At 39.9% G+C, this 27,672-nt stretch overlaps 1 protein-coding gene across 4 annotated transcripts in view; it reads left to right on the forward strand.

Annotated features, from left to right (window-relative positions):
* Positions 1–27,672, forward strand: part of phf21b (PHD finger protein 21B) — a 95,897-nt gene that overhangs the window by 21,829 nt on the left and 46,396 nt on the right. For all 4 annotated transcript variants that reach the window (XM_074624902.1, XM_074624903.1, XM_074624901.1 and 1 more), the window contains one exon: positions 21,285–21,329. In XM_074624902.1, coding sequence (XP_074481003.1) covers positions 21,285–21,329 — 45 coding nt within the window. The remainder of the gene's footprint in view (positions 1–21,284; positions 21,330–27,672) is intronic.

Below are 27,672 nucleotides of genomic sequence, written 5' to 3' on the forward strand. Positions count from 1 at the left end.
CGTGTAATGGTCTAAATATTGTATATTTGTGACATCACAAATGGACAGAAATCCTAACGGCTTGTGTATTTCTCTGTATATTGAGCGTTTTGATAGTTTAACAGTATTTATATAGCACTTAAACCTGCTTTATAATATAAATGACCTGAAAATCTCACTTTTTATAATATGGGACCTTTAAGTTTTGTTAATGCTCCTTGCTCTCAGACACTTTGCTGAGTATACACCAGTATAATAATAATAACGCCAGCGCCGGATGTTTCCACATGTAGAGGAGTATATGTAGTATTTGTAGTATATGTAGTATTTTTAGTAATTGTAGTATTTGTAGTGTTTGTAGTATTTGTAGTATTTGTAGTGTTTGTAGTGTTTGTAGTATTAGTAGTATTAGTAGTATTAGTAGTATTAGTAGTATTTGTAGTATTTGTAGTGTTTGTAGTATTAGTAGTATTAGTAGTATTAGTAGTATTAGTAGTATTTGTAGTGTTTGTAGTCTTAGTAGTATTAGTAGTATTAGTAGTATTAGTAGTATTTGTAGTATTTGTAGTGTTTGTAGTATTAGTAGTATTAGTAGTATTAGTAGTATTAGTAGTATTTGTAGTGTTTGTAGTCTTAGTAGTATTAGTAGTATTTGTAGTGTTTGTAGTGTTTGTAGTCTTAGTAGTATTAGTAGTATTTGTAGTATTTGTAGTGTTTGTAGTCTTAGTAGTATTAGTAGTATTTGTAGTATTTGTAGTGTTTGTAGTATTAGTAGTATTAGTAGTATTAGTAGTATTTGTAGTATTAGTGCTGGCAGCTCTTTGTCTTTATGAAAAGAAGGAATGTTATTGTGTTTCTCCAGCAGCTGGTTCCTTCTCAGCCTCGGCTGTCCAGACCTCAGTCACTCATTCACCAACCTCTGATTACCTTTCTGCTGCTGCTGCCTCCATATATATTTATTTATATTTATATATATATATGTGTGTGTGTGTGTGGGAGAGAAAGCGGTGCGTTCGTCGGGGCTTTTTTAAGGAACAAACAAAGGACTCAGTCATCCAGATAAACAGACTTCAGCAGAAAGAGGTCAATTATAGAGCAGCACTAACAAAGAGCAGAAACCTCTCTGAGTGTTGGTCTGATTAGTCTTTGTTCTGGAAACCAGTCTGTAGACCTGGTCTCCTGCCGTCACCAGACCTGACTGGACGTTTTTACTCTCTACACGCTGATAAAAACAGAACGTGGTGTCCTGACGGAGACGTTTCAAAACTTAAAACCAGTGTATGTAAATGAGGACAGTGTGTGGGAGTGGCCTCCTCTTCTTACCCAGCATTCATTTACATACTCCTTCTAGGCCGCCGTCCCACAATGCCCTGCTGTTTTATGCATTATTGAGTCCGGCATCCTTAAAGAGGCCCCGCCATAAAAGGAAGTAGGACTCAACACGGTGACTTCAAAGACCTCTTTGAAAAATTGATCAGGTGGTTGTTGTAGCGTACGTAGATCTCAGGCGGAGGACTTCTCATCACGTTAACTACACAAAATCTACTTATTTATGATCATGAAAGAGAGGATTCCTCTTTTAAAAGGTCACTTCTTTCTTGTTTCAAACCTTAAATGTTTTCTAAGTGATGGTAAAGTTTCCTTCATTGAACCCAGTGTTTTTTACAGTGTGGAAATAAAAACAAATGAAACCAGAGAAAAAGGATCCAAACTGGACTCAGGAGGATATATTAGTGTTGTTAGATGAATCAAAACAAAAGAAAACAGATGCTGGAAAGTAAAAATAGGACGTAAATGTTTTGTCCAATCTGAGGCAGCGAATAGAAGAAGACTTGGTGGATTTATTTTTGATCCTTTATTCTTATGTATCTACCTATATAAAGTACTTTTCCATGTGGTCAGGGGACCGTTGGTCATGGATCTTTAGCGGGCTAAAGTACATTTTTGGTGGCTCGAATGTAAACGTCTGTCAAAACAATACAGAAAAGGCAATTAAGCGCAACTTAAAGGTCCCATATAATCGGATTAATCAGTCAGCCAGTTGACCGAAAACTAATCTGCAACAACTTTAATGACTCCTTTTAGTATTTCAACCTTCATTTCCTTTCATATCTTCAACTTTAGTGAAGAGATCTACTGTTGCACAACTATTATGATAAATGATTCATTGTTTTAATCGTGTTTTCTTAAAGCAAAAAATTTCCTAAATTCTCTTTCCAGCTTCTCAGAGGATCAAAATATTTTTTTTTTTAACTTTGACCCGCTTTAAAAACAAATTCTCATGAAGTAGCACAAGTAAGTGATTACATTTGGATTCAGTAAATATTTCTGCTCATTTTCTTCTATTGTAGTAAACTGGATATTTTCTGAGTAATGAAAACACTCGTTCCAAATCACAACCCGTCTTGTCTTGAGTCCTGATCGTTAGCTGTGTTTAGAGGTGCTACAGTTTGACCACATCCCAACTGTTGTTCCTCCGCTACTTCAATTGTGTGTGTCAATAAAACCTTAGTTCAGTAGATTCTTAAGTCTTTTTCTTCTTTAGGGAATTACTAAGGCAAATATAGTCTTCTTTAAACTAACTACTTGAAGAGCAACCTCCCCAAATCCCTTAAAATATTCAAACAGACCTGTTGTCTTGTATGTTGGTGGAGTACGAGGTGATCTCACAGATATTTAACAGATATTTTATGTCTTTTAAGCAGCTTTAAAGCTGAAGTATTCGAGATTGGAGCAAATATGAGTTTAAAAAAAAGTTATTTTTATAAAACGGTCGCTATATCGTAACAGTAGTACATGAAACAGGTAACCTGAAAAAAAGTCATGTTCTTCTGTGTCCTCCGGTGCTCCTAACGGCATCTGCAAGATTTCACAGACTGGAGGAAAACTAACAGTGAGAACTGATATGAGTTCTGCTGTCCATCTGCTGTCTATGAGAGCCGGCTGTCAATCACTCGCGAACTCCGATCAAGCGGTCAAACTAGGCAGCGCTGATCAAATATGAATCAATATTCTGTTACGTTAATGCCTATTTCTCTCCTCAAATGTTTTCAGAATCATCTTGTAGTGCACGGTTTAAATGAGAAAGTTTGTGACGCCGCCGCCATTGTGAAATCTGGTTGAAGGAATGCCAAGTTCCAGTCACATGACCACATGGAGCACAGCCAATAGGAACGCTCTCTCAATGAAATGACCTGTGATTGGTCAAAGTCTCCCGTCACGGGCTAGATGTTCTAAAGCCTGAAAACAGAGTCATGAGGAGGAGCAGAAGTCGAGTTATCTCTCAGAATACTTGAATTACAATATGCTGAAAGGTTAATATGGGATTTTTGCCCAATGATGCCAAAAATACACTGCCTACTGCAGCTTTAAATGTCTTTTTTTTCTGGAAAAAGTAAAAGAACTGTCGCTGCAGGAACATTATAGACTAAAACCAATCACTCCCGTCACTCCCATCAGTCCCATCACTCCCATCACCCCCATCAGTCCATTGTTGTGGTCTGAGTGACGGCCCACGCCGGCGGCCGCGGTGCGTCTGGTTCTTTGAGTCTGCGACGCCTCCGTCTCCTCTGTGGAAGGTCACAGAGGTCGACATCACATTACATCACCCCCGGATGATAATAAAGAGCACTAAACGTCACGCGCTGCTTCGCCAATAAATAACGTCGAGGCTTCGACCTGGAGGTGATGATGATCACGGCGTGGGAGGTCAGAGGAGGAAGACTTCTCTTAGAAGGAAAGAGGGACTTTATCCACTGATTAATACTGATTCATGTATTTATTATGTGAAAAACACCAGATTTTATTCAGATTTCCTCAAATCTGAGTTATAAAACAATTTAAAGGTCATATAAAGGTCAAACCAACCAGGCATGACACTAAAAGGAAATTTTACTTTCTATAATATTCTAATATTTTGTAGAATTCCTATTTTTTCTGTCAGTCACAATAACTTTTAAATTATATATATAAATAAAAATGTAATTTATAACGTATACAAAAATAAAGATAAAATAAAATATAAAAAATAAAAATAAATGTTTATTTTATTTTCCATGTTTTATTTATTTATTGACTTTTCTTGTTTTTGCTTTTTTATCCTTAATATTTTCTCTGTTTTTATTCCTGTTATTTGCTGTATTTCTTTATTTTTTATCTAATTTACTATAATTTTTACTTTTTCACTATGAAATATATAACCATTGTAGGAATGATATAAGGATGAACAACATCATATGTAAGCAAATGTAAATTATTTTTATTATTAATATTATTATTATTTTAACTCCTGCACTCCTGCAATAAAGTATAAAAAAATAAAATAAAATAACATAAAATATAAAAAAAATTTAATATTTATTTTTCATATTCTTATCTTATTTTCTAATTTACTATCATTTTTATTTTTTCATTTATTATTATTATTATTATTATTAATATTTTAACTCCTGCAATAAACTATAAAAAAATAGAATAACTCAAACTAGATTGAACTGGAAATGTTTTGGGTTTTTTCTTGAAAAAACACAAACGATTAATAATCAAAACAGTTTTCTTCTAAGTTTCTGTCAAACAGAGTTTTTTAGCTCAACGTGTGAAACAACTGAAAGCTCCAGATAACGCCAGTAAAACCAGAGCAGAGCAAGTTTTTCCTAAGAAGTGCAGCATCACCCCCACCCCGTCCCTGTTCTAGTTTGGATCCGGTCCCGGGTCCAGAGACTCAGTAGATGGAGGGATATATCGGCGGTGTCGTGGGGACGGCGGCGGTGTTAAGCCGTGATGAGCTGTCAGGTCGACGCCTCTGTGCGTCTAATCCTGCCATCCCTCTCAAATCTCATCTCATCCACAGATCTGCAGCGTGGCTCCAAGCAGCGCTGCTTTAATACTGATAATGCCTTCCTAGTTTGTGGGGAATATAATCTTTGGAAATCCCCTTAATCAAAGCAGCGGTGACACAAACATCGGCTGGAAAACGGCCGAGTAAAGACTTAATATTCTGCACAGAGTCGGTTCACGTGTGACGGTGAAGGCTACAGTTTATTTCTACTGAGAAAGTGAAAGTCTTTATGGACTTGCTGTGAACACATCGAGGTATCTGTGAGCATCAGCATGATTAAGATGCTTCAATTAACATCCTAATATTATATTTACACATCAGTTTGGATGGAGTTAATAAAGCTATCTGCTCCTCCTAAACTGTCTGGGAATCATTAGCGTAGCCTGAAGCTCATTTAAATATAGAATAAATCTTCTGAACTAATGTAAACATAGTTGTGATTCTACAGCTGTAATAAAAGAACATTTTATATACTTATTATGTTATTGTCGCCAAAAATCTTGAGAATTATTGTAAATTTGTATGTTATTTCACAGCAGAACATTTAGTTATCTGAGCCCGAACATCCTAGTTAATTCTCAACCTTGAAACTCAAGGTCCACTTACTGCCTTTATCTGGATCTTTCAGTCGTATCACACGTAGAGCTAAAACAGTTACTCAATTTGACAGAAACTGTTTTGATAATTAATTATTTGAGTTATTTTATTTTTGTAAACTTTATTGCAGGAGTTATAATAATAATAATAATAATAATTTATATTTGAAAAAAAGTAGACAAAAAATTATAGTAAATTAGAAACAAAACAAAACAAAAAAAGAAAATAACAGGAATAAAAACAAAGAAAAGATTAATGATAAATAAGCAAAACAAAATAAATCCCCAAAAGTAAATAAAATAAGATAAAATATGAAAAATAAACATATATATATATTTTTTTACTTTCTGATATTTAATTTATTTATTTCTTAGTTAAGTTATGTGCTCCGGCTGGTGGGCGGTGCTTGGTATTTCCTCATTTCCTCATTGTACTTTCTATAATATTCTAATATTTTGTAGAATTCAGAAATCAGTCACAATAACTTTTACATTATATATATAAATATACAAATGTAATTTATAACTTAATAAAATAAAATATAAAAAAATAATTTTATTTTTCAGGTTTTATTTATCTATTTACTTTTCTTGTTTTAGTTTTGCTTTTTTTATCCTTAATATTTTCTTTGATAAAAAAGCCAAACAAAATAAATAAAAAAGTAAATAAATAAATAAAATAAGATAAAATATGAAAAATAAAAATAAACATTTTTCTTTTAACTTTTTAATATTTATTTATTTATTTCTTAGTTAAGTTATGTTCTCCGGCTGGTGGGCGGTGCTTGGTATTTCCTCAACAAGTCTCAACATGGCTGCCGGGTCACAAGCGAGCTAGCAAGCGTCTGTGTTCCCCAGATCGGACAGAACTGTATGTGAAACCAATCCAAGCACACATTAAATAACACAAACAAAGAACAGGTTTTCTTCCGGTGGCCTTTCTAAAATGAGTAGTGGGGAAAGTTATTATATTCTGTTCTGATCAAGAAGTTAATAAGCTAAACCGTGCACCACAAGATGATTCTGAGAACATCTGTGGAGAGAAATAGGCATCAACGTAACAGAATATTGATTCATATTTGATCAGCGCTGCCTAGTTTGACCGTTTGGTCGGAGTTCACGAGTGATTGACAGCCGGCTCTCACAGACGGCAGCTGGACAGCAGACCTCAGATCAGCTCTTACTGCTTGTTTTTTCTAATTTACTATAATTTTTACTTTTTCACTATAAAATATATAAACATTGTAGGAATGATATAAGGATGAACAACATCATATGTAAGCAAATGTAAATTATTATTATTATTGTTATTATTATTATTATTATTATTAATATTAATATTATTATTTTAACTCCTGCAATAAAATATAACAAATAAAATAAAATAAAATAATAATATAATAAATAATAAAATTAAAAATATTATTTTTATTTTTCATATTTCTATTTTATATATTAAAAAGATAAAAAATAAAATATAAAAAATAAAAAATATTTATTTTAATTTTTCATATTTTATTTATTTATTTACTTTTCTTGTTTTTTAGTTTTGCTTTTTTATCCTCAATCTTTTCTTTGTTTTTATTCCTTTTATTTTCTTTACTTTTTTCTAATTTACTATTTCTATTTATAATTATTATAATTATTATTATTATTATTATTATTATTATTATTATTATTATTATTATTTTAACTCCTGGAGGACACAGAAGCACATGTTTTTTTCAGGTTACCTGTTTCATGTACTACTGTCACAATATAGTGACCGTTTTATAAAAAATAACTTATTTTTTATCCTATTTGTTCCAATCTCGCCTAGTTCAGCTCTAACTGCCATGTTGGAACGGTGTTTTGCCCTCCAGGCTCTCTCAGTTACGTGACTGAAAACTATGAACAGTGGGAGGATAAAATGAACCTGAAACCACTTTTAAAGCTGCTTATTTTACATGTTCAGGATAATAAAACACATTAATCACGTCGTGTTTCCTTGTAGCTGAGATATAATCCGACGCTCTGAACCCGTCGTCTCCTCTATAGGTGTGTATAGCGACGGAGGAACTAGTTCATTTGATGCATTGAGATAATGAAAAGACATCCTCCTCCTCCCTGTTAGCTCATTACAGCTCAGCTCTCCGTTCAGACATTAAGTGAAGAAGTGAAAGCTCAGAGACGGAGAGATGTGAGTCTGTGAGTCACTCACCTAAAAATATCACCCATAATCCTCCTGTTCTCTGTTCTGACCCTGTGAGTCAGAGCTGCAGCTGGAGGCCGCTGCCGTTCAGGGAGGACGACCAGGTGATGTACCCAGAGAGGAGGAGGTTGGTCTGGGGGAGAGATCAGAGCTCACTGGGGCAGGTTACTGGTCATACTGGTCATACTGGACACCTGGAAGAGACTCAGTATCTGCTGGGATACTTCACAGGCCTTCCTGAAGCCCTGGAATATATATAAATATGTATATTTTATCTTTTACCCACAAGATATTAGACCCCTCTGTTGAGTTATCTATATTTTGATCTCACAGGCACATTATCATAACCTGTACGCACGAGATATAAATCTAATATGTTGCTCCCATAAGTTAATAACTGAACAAGATAATAAGTTGAACTCGTGCACTCGAGATCACAAAGTGCTCAAACTGGATATTAATCTAGTTATTACCTTCTGCAGATTTTAATTTGTGCAAACGAGATGAAGCTCAAATATCTTGCGTTCATGTGCAAAAAATATTTGAGCTCTATCTTGTGCACAAAATTATCTAGCATGAACAAAATTTTCTTTTTTACTCATTATATTTTGATATATATCTTGCAGGTACATTGTCATAACCTGTGTGGACAGTATATAAATCTAATATCGTGCACTCAAGTTATTATATGTGAATCTAGGGATGTCAGGAGAGCCGATACTTCGGTACCAAGTCGATGCCAAAGTTCTGAAACCGTAACTCTCTCACTAATAGCACACAGATCTGGATAGTCAGCTTGTTTAGGTTGCATTTGTGATGTTTTGTGGTTAATGTCTGTGCTGTTGCACGCCGCCGTTCTTCCGTTGCCAAACTGCTTGCGCACACTTTCGTACGTCGTCATCGTTTGCAACCTGTAAACTGGATCTATTGAGGCTCAACACCCTTCATTCATATGTTTGGCCTCAAACAAAAAAGAAAGATAACTCCAGGTGAAGTGAAATCCAGATTTGTTTTAGTTTATTTTCACTTATTTTAACCAGCTGGTGTCTGACGGGGAAGGATTCACCTGCTGCAGAGAGGAGGAGGATGATGATGATGATGATGATGATGACGGTCAGGTGATAGCGTCTGCAGAAATAATAGTGGAAATGATCTGATTTTTCCTCTCTGTTATATTCTCTGTGAAGAGGACCAAACAGGAGTCGTTGCTGTGTGTTAGTGGAGTGTGTATGGGATGTTGAATGACTGTTATAAACAGCAGCAGCAGCAGCAGCTCAGTGTGTCTGGTGTCTTATCGGTGGCGAGCAGCAGCAGCAGCAGCAGCAGCAGCAGTATCTCTGTAGCTGCATGTCGACGGTGATTTGTTGAGCCTCTCGTCTCTCTGCTGCAGCCAGAAGATGGCATGGTTCGTATGCAGTCTCCTCTCAGCCTGCCTCTCTATTAATAGACCTCCATGCTTTAAATGAGCAGGAGTGAGTCTGTAAATAAACTGTGTACGAGGCCGGGCCTCGCCTCGCCTCGCTAAACAAACCCAGAGCAACGTGACGGTTTCTAGTGATGATGGAGATCCAGCCTGAACAGGGCTTTCCTCTCCTGTCCTCTACCAGGAGGATGTTTCTGACTGATGTTTTTTTGGCTGCAGGGCGCCGCCGTAGACCGTTTTTATCAGTACGCCGGCGTCAGGTCAGCAGCAACGCCACGCTGTGACAGGATGAAGAGCTGAATTAAAAAACAGCAGAGCAGAGAGAGAGGAAGAATAATATGTTTGCTTCATCACGTCTCTCCTAAAATGTGCCGTGCCAAGTTGCCTGGTAACTAACGTGACTTAAGAATCATAATTCAACAAAAGCAGCCAGAGAGAGTCTTTGAGTCTCCATAATCAAGGCCTCCAAAATTGTCCTTGAATGCAGCATCGTGCAGCGTTTGACTCACAGGTTCTGTGTTGCCTTCAGGGTCACAGTCAGTCAGGGTTGATGTTAGAGGACTTTGTGAAGTTTGTTTTGATGAGAATTTGTTGATTATGTTCCCAAAAAGTGCTTGAATGGAGTTACATGCTGCTGTGTTTCATTTAGGTTGATATAAATTAGTTTTTTGCAGATTTTCAGACACATTTACTCATAAAACACTTCACAGAATCATATTATAACAAAATAAGATCTCTTTTGAGGCCTTAAATCATCCTTAAATGCATCGTCTGAGTCATTAATTCAGTGTTATTTTGTTTTCACATCCATCTACATGTTGAAATCAAACTGTATGACAGGAGTAGTTGATGACAGACTCACAATATAATAAAAGCAGAGTGAATATGTATTATTTATCTATATTCAAGGCCTCAAAATGCACTTGAACACAGCATTAGGACCTTGAAATCAGTGCTAAAGTGAAAGCTACTTCGATCCTGTGCGATGAAGGTAATATTCACACATTTAGGTCTGAATATAACTTGTTTATCATCCAGTGTGAGGCATATTTCTAACGTCTAATAGCCATCTAAACGTAGAACGTACATGGGAGACACCGGAGTTTTGGTCGGAGACGATAATGTTACTCGTTGCGGAGCCCCGTCACTTCACAAGACACGGGAAACCTCTGTTGGTCTGGAGGAGCTGCAGCAGTTCTTTCTGCACAAACGTCCACTGTACATTCACTAGATATTCTCAAAGCTACGTAGTCTTCTGTAGTGTGTAGTGTGCGCGCATGCACGTGAGAGTGGAGCGAAAGAGCAAGAACGAGCGCAGTGTGTGAATGAAGGCAGGCAGAGGAGCAGAGGAGCAGAGGAGCAGAGGAGCAGAGACTCCGGTCCTGGAGACCAAAGCTACGGTCTCCCCCGCGTCCTCCGACTGCGGCCAACACTGTTTAACAGACGGGCTTCACTAGATACAACCAAGAGGTTTAGGTGTTTCCGTGTAGTTTGTGTTGGAGTCTGAGTCTGAACAGCGTAGCCACATGCGAGCGCGCATGGGACACCGACCCACAATGACTTATACGTTTAATAAGTTACAAACAGTCCCTTTAAGGCTTTTCATTATCGATTAATTGTTTGGTATAAAAAGAAAATAGTCCGTTCCAGTTTCTCAAAGTCCAAGGTGTCTTTAAATGTCTTGTTTTCCAAAGATATTCAGTTTAATATGATTTAAAACAGAAAAGAATGAAATCTCCATCATTTTTGCGTGAAAAATGACTTTAACGATTAGTCGATTATGGAAGTAGTTGTGATTATTTTTCTGTTGATCAACTAACCGATTAGTCGACTAATTGTTGAACTAAAGTTTTCAATCAGAGGTGGTTCACCTTGAAAAGTCTTGATCTGTCTAACGGTGAATAAACCTGCACTGCTGGAGCTGTTGAAGAAGAGGAAAACTCTTTTTAACCTTTGAGACAGGTTTAGTGAGACGGGAGCAGCTAATGTTGATGAATGTGAACACTTGATGAAGTTTGTATTTGGTTAAACGGCTGCTTAGGGGTAACCTTGAGATGAAGGGGGGGCTCGCTGTCCGCTCCGTTTAAGAATGAAACATAAGATTTATTCATGTCTGACCAGGATTTATCATCTAAACAGTTCATCAGAACCAGCTAAATAAAACCTGAATCATTCGTGTTTGTCGGGGTTAAATATAGCCGTGTGCAGGATGGGCCGTCCTTGTGCTGCCAGTCAGCCGCTAACAAAGAGCGCCGCATAATAAATGGCACTTTAATTTGTTTTTCCTCGACAAGGTCGCCGTGAGTGATGGGTGAAAGGCGGCGGCGGGATATAGTGCTGGAGAGAAGAGGGGGGGAATGCGAGGATAAAAGCCTCAATTTAACATGTTCCTAGTGGCTAAAAACTGCAAAAACTACAAGGTAGTTCTGCATGGAGAGGCCACTTTTCCGATTATGTCTGACTGCATGTGAATGCATCATAACAGGAGGAAGGGGGGGTTGAGGGAAAGGTGTAAGACAAGAAGGACCTGCTTGTGAGATGCTTTGTTGTCTCCATGGCAACAGGCAGATAAGGCTTATGGGTGCTGTAGTAATGAGAGCAATCTGACACGCCAGACTTCAGCTAAAAAACGCAGGATTTAGCAGAAATGTAGTTTCCTGTAGTTTTTAAGAGTTGGGAGCCAGTATGGGTCACATGATTGTGGGAATCATGGTCAAAAACTATAGAAGCAAAGAGACGAAACTCCTGTGTTTTTTTTTACAACAGCCGCTGCCGCCATTTTGGACTGAAAACGCTTATTACATCTATAATATAACATTTCAGTAGAATCTGACAATAGAATAGAAATAATTTAGTTTTACTTTTGTACGGCTCTTTGTAGGAGAACGTTTTACTGGCGTCTGGTAGTCGCTTTCAGTCCAAAATGGCGGAAGCGTAGCTCTGCTGCTGCGTGCTGATGTTGACATGGAACGAACAATTGACTTTCACTTCTTAGCGATATAAGTTCTTTGTCACGGTGTCTTAATACACTATATCTCCATAAGGTTTTGTTTCGTAAGTTAAATTTTTTATTGACGTTTGTCACGTGACCAATGTCACGTTACTTGTTGACGTTTGTGACGTGTTTTCTGTAGTTGTTTCCGTACATATTTTACTTAGTTTAAATACTTATTTTAAGCCCAACCGTGACGTTTTCCCTTACCCTAAGTGGTTTTCTTGCCTGAACCTGACTGCAAACCTAATTTTATTTATTTATATATACAGTAAACTATTCTTCATTTTGTTGCTTTTGTCGATGCATTACAAAATCCTAAAAAAAAAACACATGAAGAAGAGAGCAGGCGGCCATGTTTTCAAGGTGTTTTTTAAGTAAAGAACAGCTCTTATCTGCTCCAGAGGTCACTTCCTGATAAGCACTTTATTAGGTTGTTTTTTTCTCACCGTTTGGCCCCGAGACCGTCTGACTCAGTATATCTGTGAGACTGATTTAACCTGCGACCAGACGGCGGTGATGCGTCCTCGCTGCCCTCTGACATACATTGTGTTTACACGTATCCTGTCAGGGACGCCAGCTGCTTTGTTAGCACGCGTATGGAAATCTAAACGAGCTGCTGCTTCAGAAGAAGTAGAAGAAGAAGAAGAAGAAGAATCGCTGCACTCTGCACAATGAGTTTCATTTTAAAGGCTGACGTTTCAGCTACCTCTGTAAATGTATTCAAATTAATTTCCCATTATTTCCTTGCTTATCGGAGGCCGCAGAGACGTAAACAAAGATGCGGACAAATGCTGAAAAGCAATTAAAAATAAATGGGGTTTGGACAGAAGTGCCCCAGAGAAAGAGATAAAGGCAGGAACAGTATGGAGGCCGCTCGCTGCTGCTGCACTTTATTTGTTTATTTTGGTCACAACGGTTGTCGCTGCTGCTGCTGCTGCTGCTGTGCAGTTTTTGGGCGCCGTCCTGGGGCGCCATCACACTAAACGGCTAAATTAACCCAATTATTTGGAGCGAGCTGAAGTGGCGCTGCTGCCTGCGGGCGCAGTGTTCTTTCTGTATATCCATACAGTGTCTCCACAGCTACCAGTGTGAGTTCACTGTTATTCAGCGGTCAGCTGAATCTGGAGGAGGAGGAGGACTGATTACTGTGCGGCTTCGCTTAATGAAAAATAATGACTCGCTCGCCACAGAGTTTTTCTATTTAGCGTTAAAACTACCTGAGCTTCCTGTCAAAGAAAAGCCTCGGCACAGTTTGTTCTGCCCTTCAGAGGAAGAGGCAACAATAGGGGCTTTAAATCACAGCTCGTTTCCGTAGCAACTCGCCAAATATAACAAGGCTTCTGCTGGTGTAAAAATAAAGACCATCACGTTCTATTACCCAAACTAACGTGATGCTCACTTTATTCTCCCGCCTTTTATCAGCTCGGTAAACGTCGACCTCTGTTGGGGTCCACAGCCCAGAGCTGTGTGGACGTTTAATGCTCCACAAAAAGACTGATTTACTATCACACTTCCTTAACTTAAGAGACAGAAACAGCCAAAGTCAAAGCAGCTTTTAGTCCAAACACACTGCAGCCTACATTTCCCATAATGCAATGTGATAGCATCTCTTAGTTAGACCCTCCCTGCCTCGTAAACACTCCAAAATTGTGAATGAAATTAAGTGGGAGAATTTATAGGGAGGATCATTTTCTCCAAAATCAACAAGACCCAGTAGAAATTGAACAGGGTTATATTATAACTATTATGAATTATTAACACTAAATAACTAGAGAACAAGCTGCAGAGGAGGTGGGTTTGTCATATTAATCTTTTTAATGTATAAATAAACGTGAGTCATTGTGACAGGGTGAGGGAATAGAAGAAGAAGAGTCACATGTAGACATTTCATTTACTTTATGTGATGGTTAAGAAGTATTCTAATGAGATAGAACTCCTTAACGTGTACTAGGGCTGTCAAAATTTGCCAAAAAATGATATTTAAACATTTGTTCTAAAAGAAAAGCACGTTGGTTTGAATCATTCAAATATGTATTTTTGCACATTATGTCCATGACATTGTGTCCTAACTTGCCGCGAGCGATGCAGCACAGTTGCAGTCGCAGTCTGGAGGTCTGATAGATGAGATATATACACTATAGAGAGCAGTATAATGAACATATAACATTTTTATATATATTTGGAATTTACAAAAGACCTGAAAGCACAAAGCAACTAAAGAGATTATCAAACACTGAAATAAAAAAAGAAAATTATGCTTAAAAATCCACTTTCCTCTCTGAGTGAGTAGTAACGGTGTCTTTATGTAACTGAGACTCTCTGAGTGAGTAGTGTCTTTATGTAACTGAGACTCTCTGAGTGAGTCGTAACGGTGTCTTTATGTAACTGAGACTCTGAGTGAGTAGTGTCTTTATGTAACTGAGACTCTCTGAGTGAGTAGTAACGGTGTCTTTATTTAGCTTAGACTCTCTGAGTGAGTAGTAACAGTGTCTTTATTTAGCTTAGACTCTCTGAGTGAGTAGTAACGGTGTCTTTCTTCAACTGAGACTCTCTGAGTGAGTAGTAACGGTGTCTTTATTTAACTGAGACTCTCTGAGTGAGTAGTAACGGTGTCTTTCTTCAACTGAGACTCTCTGAGTGAGTAGTAACGGTGTCTTTATTTAACTGAGACTCTCTGAGTGAGTAGTAACGGTGTCTTTATTTAGCTGAGACTCTCTGAGTGAGTAGTAACGGTGTCTTTATTTAAGTAAGACTCTCTGAGTGAGTAGTAACGGTGTCTTTCTTTAACTGAGACTCTCTGAGTGAGTAGTAACGGTGTCTTTCTTTAACTGAGACTCTCTGAGTGAGTAGTAACGGTGTCTTTCTTTAACTGAGACTCTCTGAGTGAGTAGTAACGGTGTCTTTATTTAACTGAGACTCTCTGAGTGAGTAGTAACGGTGTCTTTATTTAACTGAGACTCTCTGAGTGAGTAGTAACGGTGTCTTTATTTAACTGAGATGACAGCGTCCTGGTCAACGCTGATGTTCGGTTCATCCTGTAATAGATTCTGTGTCCGACGTCCTCTCACATGTGCAGCAGCAGCAGCAGACACAAAAGACAATTTCATTTACCTGCGTCTAATGAAAAGGCACTTTGCTGTGTGATAGCATGGAGACGGAGTGAGGACGCTCACAAACCGATGACGGTGAGGGTCGTCTAACCGAGAGGCCGCGGCACGTCTGCAGCTGCACAAACTCAATCATTTTCTCCACGGTGACCCGTTAGAGACCAGCCAGCAGCACGCCCTCGCTATATTAGCCTCAACGCTATAGACGGGGGAAGTCAGTCTTAGCAGAAAACTAACTGGAAGATATTTTAAAATCCCTCCTTCTCTTTATAAACTGCTGCTGAGGTGGACAGCCTCTTTGTAGCTTTAAATATGTAATAAGATGTTTGTTCAGACACTTCCTGTCTCTGAAGAGCTGCCATGTAAAGTTAAAGGTAATAAAAGCCCAACACGTGTCACGTTGTTTTGTTGTTTGTCCAGTAAGATGCAGGAAAAGTTCATCACGGTCCTAAACCAAGCCAGTGCTTTATCGTTGCATCATCTTTGTTAGGACTTTAAATAGAGACCGGCTGGAAATAATAACATGAACATGTTTCCCTTCGTCATGCCTGAACAGAGGTCCTCTGATTGTTGATATGTTTTTTAAGATGGTCAGATGGTGTGCAGACGTTGTTAGATTTCTTTAGTCTATTAGTTGTTTATTTATGCTTTTTTCATGCTGAATGACTTATTTCTAAGAAACTTATGAGCTCATCTCTGGTAAACACCAGATTTAAAGGGGACATATCATGCTCATCTTCAGGTTCATACTTGTATTTTGGGTTCCTACTAGAACATGTTTACATGCTTTAATGTTCAAAGAACACATTATTTTTCTCATACTTTCTGCCTGAATATACCTGTATTCACCCTCTGTCTGATACATCCCGTTTTAGCGCATTTCAACGGAATAGCAACGGAATTGCGTTGCTAGGAAACAGCTTGGATCCATGTTTACATCCTGTCAGCTGATATCGTTCACATACACTGCAACAGGAAATAAACTGGGACACAGTTAGTATGTTTACGTTCAAAACTGTGAAATGGTCTAAATATTGTAGATTTGTGACATCACAAATGGACAGAAATCCTGACGGCTTGTTTCAAACGCACAGCTTCTGAATACGGGCTGTGTGTATTTCCCCATGGATTGAGTGTTTTGATACTTTCACAGTATTTATATATATATTTATATATCACTTAAACCTGCTTTATAATATAAAAGACATGAAAATCTCACGTTTTACAATGTGGGACCTTTAAAGTGGTGCTTTTGTGTGATTCTTTGTGGGGAAACTTTAAAGTTTTACAGATTTGTTGATTAAATCAACTAATTTGTCGACAAAATTGCACGAGTTAATCGACTAATGCCGACCTCACACCAAACGACATTTCAGTGATTTCACCGTCGTAGACATATTTTCCAATGTCGGAATAAAATCAGGAGAGTTCTTCTAGAGTTGTGGAGAGTTGTGACTAAAAACTCTGCGACTTGAGATGTGAGAGGGAGTCAGACTTCAGTCTTTTCAAAGTCTCCCAGTGTATGGTAGACTTAAGAATTTCTTTGGTCGAGGACAGTCCTACTGTAAAGTATTAGTAAGTTATTTATGAACCATGATGAATAAATAAAGCCTTTAGTTTCATCTTGTGTTCCCTCTGTATTATAAACTGGTACCAGAACCTGAAGCAGCAGCTGTTGGAGAATCCTGTTTGGTGAAAAACCACTGCTGGAGAGAAAGAGATGCTTTTTGTCTAGAAAGAGATGCTTTTTGTCTAGAAAGTGACAGAACAGCTGGTAAACGGAGCTTCCCAGAGCTTCTTTTAATTAACATGTAGAAACAGTATCTGCAGGCGTCCTCAGTTGATGCTCCAGCAGTCGTTCTCACTGCAGCTAAGTGGCTGTTCCTCCTGCTGGAACTGTGAATATGTGAGAACCACCTCTAATTGAACGCCGGCATGTCGAAGCATGTTTCAGCCTGGCGCTGCCGTCAGCTGCTTTCACACCGGGGACCGGTCCTCCTCACACATCCTCCTGCCCTGGCCTCACCTCCAGCTCTCTGTGATTGGCTTCTCCAGCCACTGTCCTAAATTCAGGACGTAAACAAACATAAAACTGTTGACGACCTGGCAACAATATTTCTCTTCTGCGGCCAAAACACTAAACATTTTTAGAAGAGAAATACGTCCCCATATCTTTTCCCAGCACTTTGGTATATCCTAAATATCTGCCTCAGATGATCCACTGACATTTCTTTGGAACTCTTTCCTCTAGCGCCAGTATTGCTCTTTCCTCTAGCGCCAGCATTCGGCCAAAATGTCCACTTGACCAACATTTTTTATCGATGATGAAATATTTCAATACTGATTTTCTGGATTTCTATGAAATCTGCTGTGAATATTTATGGGCCCCAGAGGATTAATCTTTGAGTCTCTAGTGACCTCTTTTCTTTTCCTCTACCACCACCATTGGGACACAATTTCTACTTGTACATGAGAAAAAAAAACTAATGGTCAGATTGCTATGAATTTTACTCAGAACATTAATATTCCCCAGAGGATGAATCCTTTTTGGGGTTTCTATGCGACCGCTTGGACCTCTCCTATAGCGCCACCACCAGGGCAACACTTCCACTTGACCAACATTTTGGTCTGTGATGAGATATTACAAATATTCATCGCTGTACTTCCATGAAATCTGCTACGGATATTCATGATCCCCAGAGGATGGATCTTAATGATTTGCTTGTCCTCTTGCACCACAACTAAGCTAACAATCTACTTTTTCTACTACAGAAAAAAAATATAAAACAAAAAAGTCAGATTGACTTAAGACAATTTAACTGAACACATTCATGATCCCCAGAGGATGGATCTTAATGATTTACTTTTCCTCTTGCTCCACAATTAAGCTAAAAAAAATACTTCTACTATATTTCCACACTAAAAAAAAAAGAAATCTAAAAGTCAGATTGCCATAAATGTAGCTGAACACATTCATGATCCCTAGAGGATGAATCCTTTATATTTTGGATACTATTAACTTTCCTCAAGATGATCAACATTACACACAAGATATCATAATCTCTAAAGAAGTTGATTGTGGTGGAATTATCTGAGTAGATTCGATCTCATGAGAGGATAAACCTCGTCATTCGTGACTTTTTAAACATTTATTTCAAGGTGACCTCACTTCCTGTGTCATCATATCTGAAGTTATTATTTCTGTATACAGCCATGATGGATTTTAATTGAATTATCTTTGACCTTTTGACCGTGACCTTCAAACGTGATCACCTTGAGAAGTTCCTCTCCTCTTCTGGCAGCTGCCTCCTGTTGATTAACTCACCAAAGACACATTTCCCAGACATTTGGCGGGTGTTAAATTTAGGATCGGACGGGAGAGTTGTTGGGAGGATGGCGGCGGAGGCAGCTGGGCAGGTGGCCGCCGTTTCCCACGAGGCTCCACGCTCGCAGCTTTGAGAGATGAAGCCCGTCAGAGTTAGCCAAACAGCGCTAATGCTCTCCCCAGAAAGCCTCCCCGTCCAAATGCTAACAAGAAAGCAAAAGCCGGCTGTGTTTGTGTGCTTTTTGAACAGATGCTCTGGCTGTAAATATGGAGGGGGGTGGGGGGGCGCCATTTGTTTTCATTTTGTTGCATTCAGGGGAAGGCGGAGGATTATAGTGAGAGAGGAAACATCATTCAGTCCTTTTTCTGCTGATTTTTAATTCGTGCTCTGCAAAACAAATATTTGTCCTTCCTTCCTGAAACACAAACAAGCAGTGTGACGGAGTTTAATAGAGAAATTGTGCTTAAAATGACCTCCAAGTTTTTGTGATCTCCATCTGCTGAAGCATAAACCAAAGGCAGCATGAATCACCTTGGCTTCATCCAATCAGCAGCTCCCTGTGTAGTCTTCTATAGCCTTGTTGTGCACTTTTAAATATATTTTCAATCGTTGTGGAACGCCCAAACCCAAGATATTTCTTGCATTTTTTAATTTGTTGTTCATGTCCAATGTGAAACTAAGTGTCACATTTTTTGTTTTGTTTTGTTTCAATTTACGTTAACCACGTGTTTAATAATTATTTAAAACTGCAACTGGGAGATAATTGAGGATGCAGTTTAGTTGTATGGGAACATAATTTTTTTAGGAGACATGGTTGATAACTTTCCTTGTCAGTAAATGCATCTCTCAGGTGTCAGTCATTTCAGAGATTGGAAAATACATTCAAAATATTTATTTAAAATTGGTTTAATTGACAATTTCATGAAAAATAAGTAAGTCATAACTTCATAAGCAAGTTTCAAAACCGTAGAAGAATTTGGCAGTCGTTTGTCTATAGTTTTTTAATTTTTTTTTTTTAAAATTAGAAACTGGTGTTTCTGTTATTTTGAGATGTAGTTGTTGTCGTCGTTGTTGTCATTGTCTTCTTTGTCGTCGTTGTTGTTTTCGTCTTTGTCGTTGTCATCTTGTTGTCTTCGGCTATGTCATAATCTTTCTTGTCGTTGTCGTCTTGTTGTTGTCATCGTCTTTGTTTTCGTCTTTGTCGTTGTCATCTTGTTGTCTTCGTCTTTGTCATAATCTTTCTTGTCGTTGTCGTCTTGTTGTTGTCCTCGTCTTTGTTTTCGTCTTTGTCGTTGTCATCTTGTTGTCTTTGTCATAATCTTTCTTGTCATTGTCGTCTTGTTGTTGTCATCGTCTTTGTTTTCGTCTCTGTCGTTGTCCTCGTCTTTGTCGTTGTTGTCTTGTCGTTGTCATCGCCTTTGTCATCGTCTTTGTTGTCGTTGTCATCGCCGTTGAAGTTGTTGTTGTTGATGTCGTCGTCGTCGTCGTCGATGTTGTCATTGCCGTGCTTGTCGTCATTGTCGTCATTGTTGTAGTCGTCATTGTCGTAGTCGTCATTGTTGTCGTCTTTATTGTTGTCGTCTTTGTCGTTATCGTTGTTGTCACTGTCACTGTCTACTAAAGATCGATTACGTTAATGTGTTAAAGAAATTAGTGGCGTTAACTTTGACAGCCCCAATGCAGATGGATTTAAATTGCTGAATTGTGAAGCATAAACTCATCTCTCTACAGTAAACACTACTTCCTCCAGTTGTCCAGTATGAATGTAGTTCCTAGGAAACTAAAACGTTTAAAGTTGTGTATTTTAAAAGAAGAAACGGTGTAAATCAAGTGAGGGCGGCCATGTTTTAACCACCTGCCTGGATGACAGACTGTAAAGCTCTACTGCTCCCAGCAGCCTGAAGCCATTCTCCCCCCCCATCCCTCTGCTGTAGTAGAGGTCATCTCCAGTTATTTCTCCTCCTCTGCTGATGAGGACTGAAACGTAGAAACTGAACGGTGTGAAACCAGCCAGACGGAGGCAGAGCTGATAGTGAATGAGTCCACATAGTGAAACGTTGGTGATGAAACCAGCCTGATAGTGAATGAGTCCACATAGTGAAACGTTAGTAATGAAACCAGCCTGATAGTGAATGAGTCCACATAGTGAAACGTTGGTGATGAAACCAGCCTGCAGCAGCAGCAGACAGAGGCAGCTCTGATAGTGAATGAGTAGTGAAACGTCAGTGTGGTAAAACGGTGCAGTAATCTCTCTGTGACGCGACGCCGCTTGGCTCCCTAGCACCACTGATTTGGAAACTATCAGCACTCTGCTTATAAATTTCCCCAGTGGTAAAAGTAATGCATAGCGAATGAATCCTGCTCTATTTATCTATGTGACTGTCCTCTCTCTCTCTCTCTGCTGCTGCTGCTGCTGAAGGGAAATAAAGAAATAAAGAAATAAAGAAATGAAGAAATGAAGAAATAAAGAAATAAAGAAGTAAAGCTGCTCCCAGACGTGTCGACATGAATCCATTAGATCACAGATGACAAATAGACGCAGATCTATGAGTCCAGATGTGATGGTGTTTCTGCCTCCAGAGGTTTGACTGATGTTTGTTAGTGTTTGGTAAAGTGCAGGTGAGGAGGAGGAGGAGGAGGAGGAATAGGAGGACTCACTGCAGCATGAAGTGGATCAGACAGAAAAGTTTGTGGTGTTCAGATGAAAACCATCTGCTGAGAAAAAACAGAACAGACGTCAGATACTACGTTTTATTGATCACCCTCTGAGTCCTCTAATAATGTTGACTGATAATATTAATGTGTGTTTTATTTTCTGTCTCTTTCTCAGAACCAGACGTTGTGCAAAGGCCTCAATGAACTTCAGAATGGACAGGTGAGGAGATGTTTCTGTTTACACCACGCTGCCATGGTTACACTTTATTTACAGTATTCAACAGCTACTACTACTACTACTACTGCTACTACTGCTACTGCTACTACTGCTACTGCTACTACTACTACTACTACTACTGCTACTGCTACTGCTACTACTACTACTACTACTACTACTACTACTACTACTATAGGAACATAGAGCTGGATGTACCAGAGAGGGTACATCCAAGGGTTGTTGTGTTTTAGTTTGTCTTTCTGTCGTTGGTCCCTTTCAACACGTCTGCTTCTCTGGAGCTTTTATTTTGAAAATCATTCTTCCTGCTTAATATATCTGCCTCATTACACGCAGCCTGTGTTGAATGATCGATTCAGCGGTGAAAGAAGTATTCAGAAAAGTACACAAGTATTCTTCATGCTTCTCCTCTTCCTCTCTCACTCTCTCCTCATCTTCCTCCTAATCCTCCTCTTCCTTCTCCGCTTCCTCATTCTCACTCCTCCTCTTCCTCCACCTTCCTCTTCTTCCTTCTCCGCTTCCTCCTTCTTCCTCCTCCTCCCCCTCCTTCTTCCTCTTCTTCCCTCTCCGCTTCCTCCTTCTTCCTCTTCCTCTTCCTCTTCCTTCTTCTTCTTCTTGTTCTTCTTCTTCTTCTTCTTTCCTCTTCTTCTTCCTCTTCCACTTCCTCTTCGTTTTCCTCTTCCTCCATGTATTGTAGTAAAGTGTCTTCCTGTATCAGGCCTCAGTTCATGTCCCAGTCTCTCTTCTTAAAGAGACAGTACGTTCCTCCTCTTCCTCCATGTATTGTAGTAAGTCTCTCTTCTTAAAGAGACAGTGAGCTCCTCTTCCTCCTCTTCCTCCTCTTCCTCCATGTATTGTAGTAAGTCTCTTTTCTTAAAGTGACAGTGATCTCCTCTTCCTCCTCTTCCCTGTATTGCAGTAGGTCTCTCTTCTTAAAGGGACAGTACGCGTTGGTGCGTGCAGTAAAGTGCTGAGGAATGTAGTAAAGTGTTTCTCTGGCTGCAGACAGTAGATTCATTATCCGTCAGTTTAATTTCAGCGCTTCGATTCATTACGGAGAGGAAGTCGATTCCTCCTCGTCCTCCTCCTCCTCTCTCTGCCGGCGCTCTCACACATATATTTCCTCTTGCCGGCGAGCAGAGCGCGCATAAAGAAAACCTAATTAAAATGAACTTTGCGCTCTGTGATGGGTGGATAATTGTAGCGAGGCACCGGCGTGTGTAATTGAGGCTGAATTTGTTTTACAGGTTTACCTTGTAAATGGGTAGATTTGCATTTTTTCCCCCTCAGCTGGTTTGTGGCAGGACTCCTCTCAGTTTGAGCGGCGTCCAATCGTTTTCAGCGCGGCGGCGTGGCGGCCGCTTTGTAAAGTGTTTCATCAGCTTCTTCCTGTTGCTGTTAACCAGACGAGCTCATTAAAACGGCTTCTTGAGAGTCTGACAACTCGTTTCTACCAGAAGTTATGAGAAGAAGAATCCCCCGGACGTGTTGACAGACTGATAACACAACAGATAAAGGTCTTCCTCCAGCCAAGTGATGAAGAGGATGCTGTGCAACACCTTCCTCTGTTAACATCCCCTAAGGTGTAATTAGACAGAGATCAATGTGGACATCATAATAAGACACAGAGTGAAGCTGCTCAGTGGTCCGCTGGAGACGTTTACGCTGTTTAACAACGAGGAAGACGGCTGTCTTCATCACCTAAAAACTGTCCTTCATCCTGGCTGTTGTGTTGACTTTAGGGACAATCCCATTAAGGATAATTTAGAGGCTGTTTGAATCCTTCCAGAGGAGAGCGTTTGTGTCTCCCAGGAAAACAGTCCCTGTTCTGGGACTGTCCAACAGTAAATACGTTTTGGCGTATTTAGATTTAAGGCTGTTCTTTTCTAGGATTAATTTGCACGTCAATATATTTTTTCAAACTGCTGTTCTTCTCATGAGTGCTTTCACACAGAACACTAATATTACGCGGTGAAAAAGCGACGTTCTGAGCGAGGTCAAGTTTTCTGAGCATTCGCATCATCGCGAATAAAGGCATCAACCAGTCAAGATGTGCAGAACGGGGTTGAGTTTCACCTGAAGCGACAACATGGAGACACGTAGTCCAAACCAAGATGGCAAACCTTATTACTCCTTTTCCTTCCATTCTAAACTTTCACAATAAAAGCCCTAGAGTCTAGACTTATAACATTCGCGGACAAGTATTTCGCATTTTCGTGTAGTTTATTTGTCACACGGTGTGTAAAGGCCTTTATAAAGAATTAATAACTATATGATGGACAAAAAGGACTTTTTATTAGGACAAACTCCTTTTTTAGGCGTCTACATTCAACATCCACAAATATTAAAACAAAAACACTTCTTTGGAGTACTGAGTTTAGCTGCTAGAAAAACAATTACAAGGAAATGGTACATTTCTGCCACATATACATCCTTATAGACAGGAGTAGCGGCAGAAAGCTAAGCAGTGTACTGCTGTGGACGCCACGTTATCAGATCAGAAAGTCTCACAATAACACAAACTAACTAATCGATGGATGCAGCGGTAGACCAGCAACTCCCCTGTTCTGAGAGGGAAAATTACTGGTTTTGTCTGGTGCGATATAACGGCTTCAGTTCCCTGTTAGAAAGGGCCATCTGATGGCGAGGTAAAATGGTGAAAATATTCTAAATACAACGTACATTTAAACTGATTTTTTTAGGTGTCTAAAATCCATTTTTCTGCAGTGACATAGTGCACTGATGTGTTTTAATGAAGAAAAACGTGAGATATCAGAAGACTTTTAATCTTAAAACATCTAAGAATTAACATCTGGGAGTTGTTGAAATCTTCTGATGCCCGTGGCCTTCAGGAAGTAGCAGGAAACCCAAACTTTTAGTAAACAAACCCTCCTGAATCACTCCAGTTTTCTGTCCTCCTCCGTTAACGATCTTTTAATGGGTTGGACCTGTCCTCCATGCTAAGTGTCCTCCCAGTCGTCTCCACATGGAGGACTCAGTCTTTATGATGCTGCAGATCCACCATGTCTCTGACTAAATCACCACCTGCTATGAGCAGATTAAATATTGACTTCTCGTATTGACCTGTGGATCTAATTTGAAGTGATTGCGGATGAGCAATAATGGTGCAGAAAAAGAGTCTGGGGGGGGGAGCTGTCGGTCACTTGTTAAGGGCGCCGTAATGGAGCGAATTATTGAGTCGGTGACTCTGGGACTAGTTTATGCATAAGTCAGTGTCACTTTAGAGAGAACTCACCTGTACGTATTGATCTGGTCAGAGAGGCTGGGCTGTGGTGGAGGAACAGGAAGTGATTCAGGCTGCAGGAGTTGATGCTTCACGACCAGCTGAGATGATGGCGGCAGCAGCCGGTAGGACGCGTGTAGAGAGGGGAAATAAAACATCCTCTGACGGCGAGTCTCGCTGCGATGCAGAACCTCCTCGGACCGGAGAGGAAAACTCATCTGAGACGCAGAAGCGTTTAGCGTAGCTTAGCACAAAGACTAGAAGCAGAGGGGAACTGCTAGCCTGAAAAAATCCACAACGCTGTAGACAAGTTCTTAGAAATACTTCATGTTTGATAAGAAGTGTTTTCTTGCCTGGCTCGGTTAGAAAAAATGACCAACAATAGGGATGCACCGATACCACTTTTTTTCAGACCGAGTACAAGTACTTACATTTGGGTACTCTCCGATACCGAGTACCGATACGAGTACTTCTCTGTGCCAAAAGACCCTTGTTAACAGCCAGCTGGAGGGTGTAACGCGAGTCAGAGGGTGCAAGCAAAACCCCCGTGGCGTAATGAAAGTGAGGGCCGGTGCGCGCCGGCTGAGATGGGATTCCGGCCCCGCGGGGTCGGGCGCACCACCGGTCCGTCTCACCCGCACCGTCGGGGAGGTGGAGCGTGAGCGCGTGCGATAGGACCCGAAAGATGGTGACGAGAGGTTAACGTCACGCTGCCGTAAAGTGGTATCGGTGCCGTTGTATCGGAGCCGTTTTGCGAGTACGAGTACATGAGGACAGTATCAGACCCGATACCTGATACTGGTATCGGTGCATCCCTAACCAACACGTATTCAGACTCTTAACTGAAGTAAAAGTACTAATACCACACTGTGAAAATACTCTACTACAAGTGAAAGTGCTGCTACTTAAGTAAAAGTATGCCTCATATTCTATAAGATGATCATATGTTTGTAGCGTCGCTGTCCTTTGAGGTGTTAGTACTCGTACTGCAGTAAAGGATCTGAATACTCCACCGCTGACACAAACACTCTTGTATACAGGATATAAAGAGTGCAGGTGCTTCACGGCTCGGCAGGCAGCAGGTCTCCAGGTTCATGTCGGGTCCAGGTCTCGTTTCCTGTCTGACACAGCTTAATTACTCACCATATGCCGAGTCTGCCTCCAACATTTGGTTAACCGCGGCCTCTCTGTTTGGACAAAACGCTTCATTTACATCCACCGCTCTCGCTCTCTCTCTGAGCTACATTAGCTCGGCTATCTGTCCTCCCCACGTACCGGCACTGAGCGCGCTCAGTCAGGCTCCAGCGGTCAGAGGTTACTGTGAGATGTGGTTGAGTAGACGGGCTGCATAAATACATCTTTAAGAACATGGAGTCGACAGCAGCGCTGGCTTTGCTGATCCAGGTCGGGTGTCTGGAGTCTACACTGGTTTAAAAACAGAAGAAGAAGAAGAGTGACTCAGTGAAGGGTTTTAAGACTTGTTTTTCAGTCAAAGGATTGTTAAAGAATTATTTTAAGCTCAAAGTCTCTAAATCATGACTTAATTATCTTTTTATCTCAAGAGAGAGAAAAGTTTTCCTTCTGAGGTGGATTATGAGACAACATAACATAACATAACAACATCTTTGTAGTTGTTTTATGTTTCTTTCTGGTCGTTCTGAGTCTCTTCTTGGTTGCTATATGTCTTTTTCAGTGACATATTGTAGTTGAAGGCTTGGTAGGGCCCGTTCAGTAATCCATCCAGATGCTTGTCATCAGAATTTGAGATTAACATTTTTTTTTTTCACATTTGTGTTTTTATTACAACATCCAAAGACAATGAGTTATTGTAACATTATCTGGAGACACCAGATATTGTCTTTTATTCTTGAGCTGAAACTATCAGCTGATTGATTAATTAATTAATTAATTGGAAGAGAGAGAATTCATCTTCAACTTTGATGAGCAAAAATGAGGCCATTTGTTGTCAGGATAATGAGATATAATTAAATCATAATGGTTTGATTCTTGACATGAGCTACAGTATCAGAGTGTTATCTAAGGGTCATGATGATGTCGTCAGAGTTTATCTCGTATTCGGCTTGACACTTTAAAAAACATACAGACCGAAAGATGAGGAGTTTGAAAGATGCGGCTGTTTACCAGGTGAGGAAGGTCTAATGAAAAGTAACTTCCAGTTGCATTATGGGGAATGTAGGAGAAGAAAAGTCAGTTTATCTCCACCTCTTCCTTCCAACTTAATTGAAGTGCATTAATAAATAGATGGAGTCCTCCTTTAACTGGTGTTTCACCCTGTAATCTGATCACACCATGTGATACATTAATATGATAATGGACTTTGCGGAGCATTTAAAGCTGGAGGGTGTAGCAGGAGACGTCTGGAGGAAGATAACGGCTTGTTCTTTAGACAGATGACACACCTCTCACTGGGTCACTTGTTACCTGTCAGTTTGAGGGTCCTCTGAAGGTTCCCTCAGACCTGGTTCACTGCTGGAGCTACAGGTACTTACACCCCCCCCCACCTCCCTCCATGTGACATCACGTGGACTACATCATGTGGACCACCCTGTACTACAGCGAGGCCCCTCCCCTGCTGTACTGACAAGTGTTGGGATGTTTCCTCGCTGCCTCAGGCTGTGTAGAAAGGGGGGGGGGGAGGGTTGGGAGGGACCAGAAAACCTTCCTTTGTCCCCTCAGAGCCCCTTCAGAGCCCCCTGGGTGACTGCAGGAAGTTCTCAGATATCTCTGAAGAGATGCAGCGTGGTTCAGCCGACAGCAGATGTTCAGTCGTCACACGCTAAATAACGCTCCAAACTTACGCTAAATGTTGTTGCCTGTTGGGCTGCAGTTTGCCATGTTATGATTTGAGCACATCTTTTATGCTAAATGCAGTACCTGTGAGGGTTTCTGGACAATATCTGTCATGGTTTTGTGTTGTTAACTGATTCATAATAATACATATATACATACATTTGCATAAAGCAGCATATTTGTCCACTCCCATGTTGATGAGAGTATTAAATACTTGACTAATCTCCCTTTAAGGTACAGTGAGAGTTAGTGTTGGAGCCCCCGGTGGCTGTG

Source organism: Sebastes fasciatus, chromosome 23 (assembly GCF_043250625.1).
Source record: "Sebastes fasciatus isolate fSebFas1 chromosome 23, fSebFas1.pri, whole genome shotgun sequence".
NCBI lineage: Eukaryota > Metazoa > Chordata > Actinopteri > Perciformes > Sebastidae > Sebastes > Sebastes fasciatus.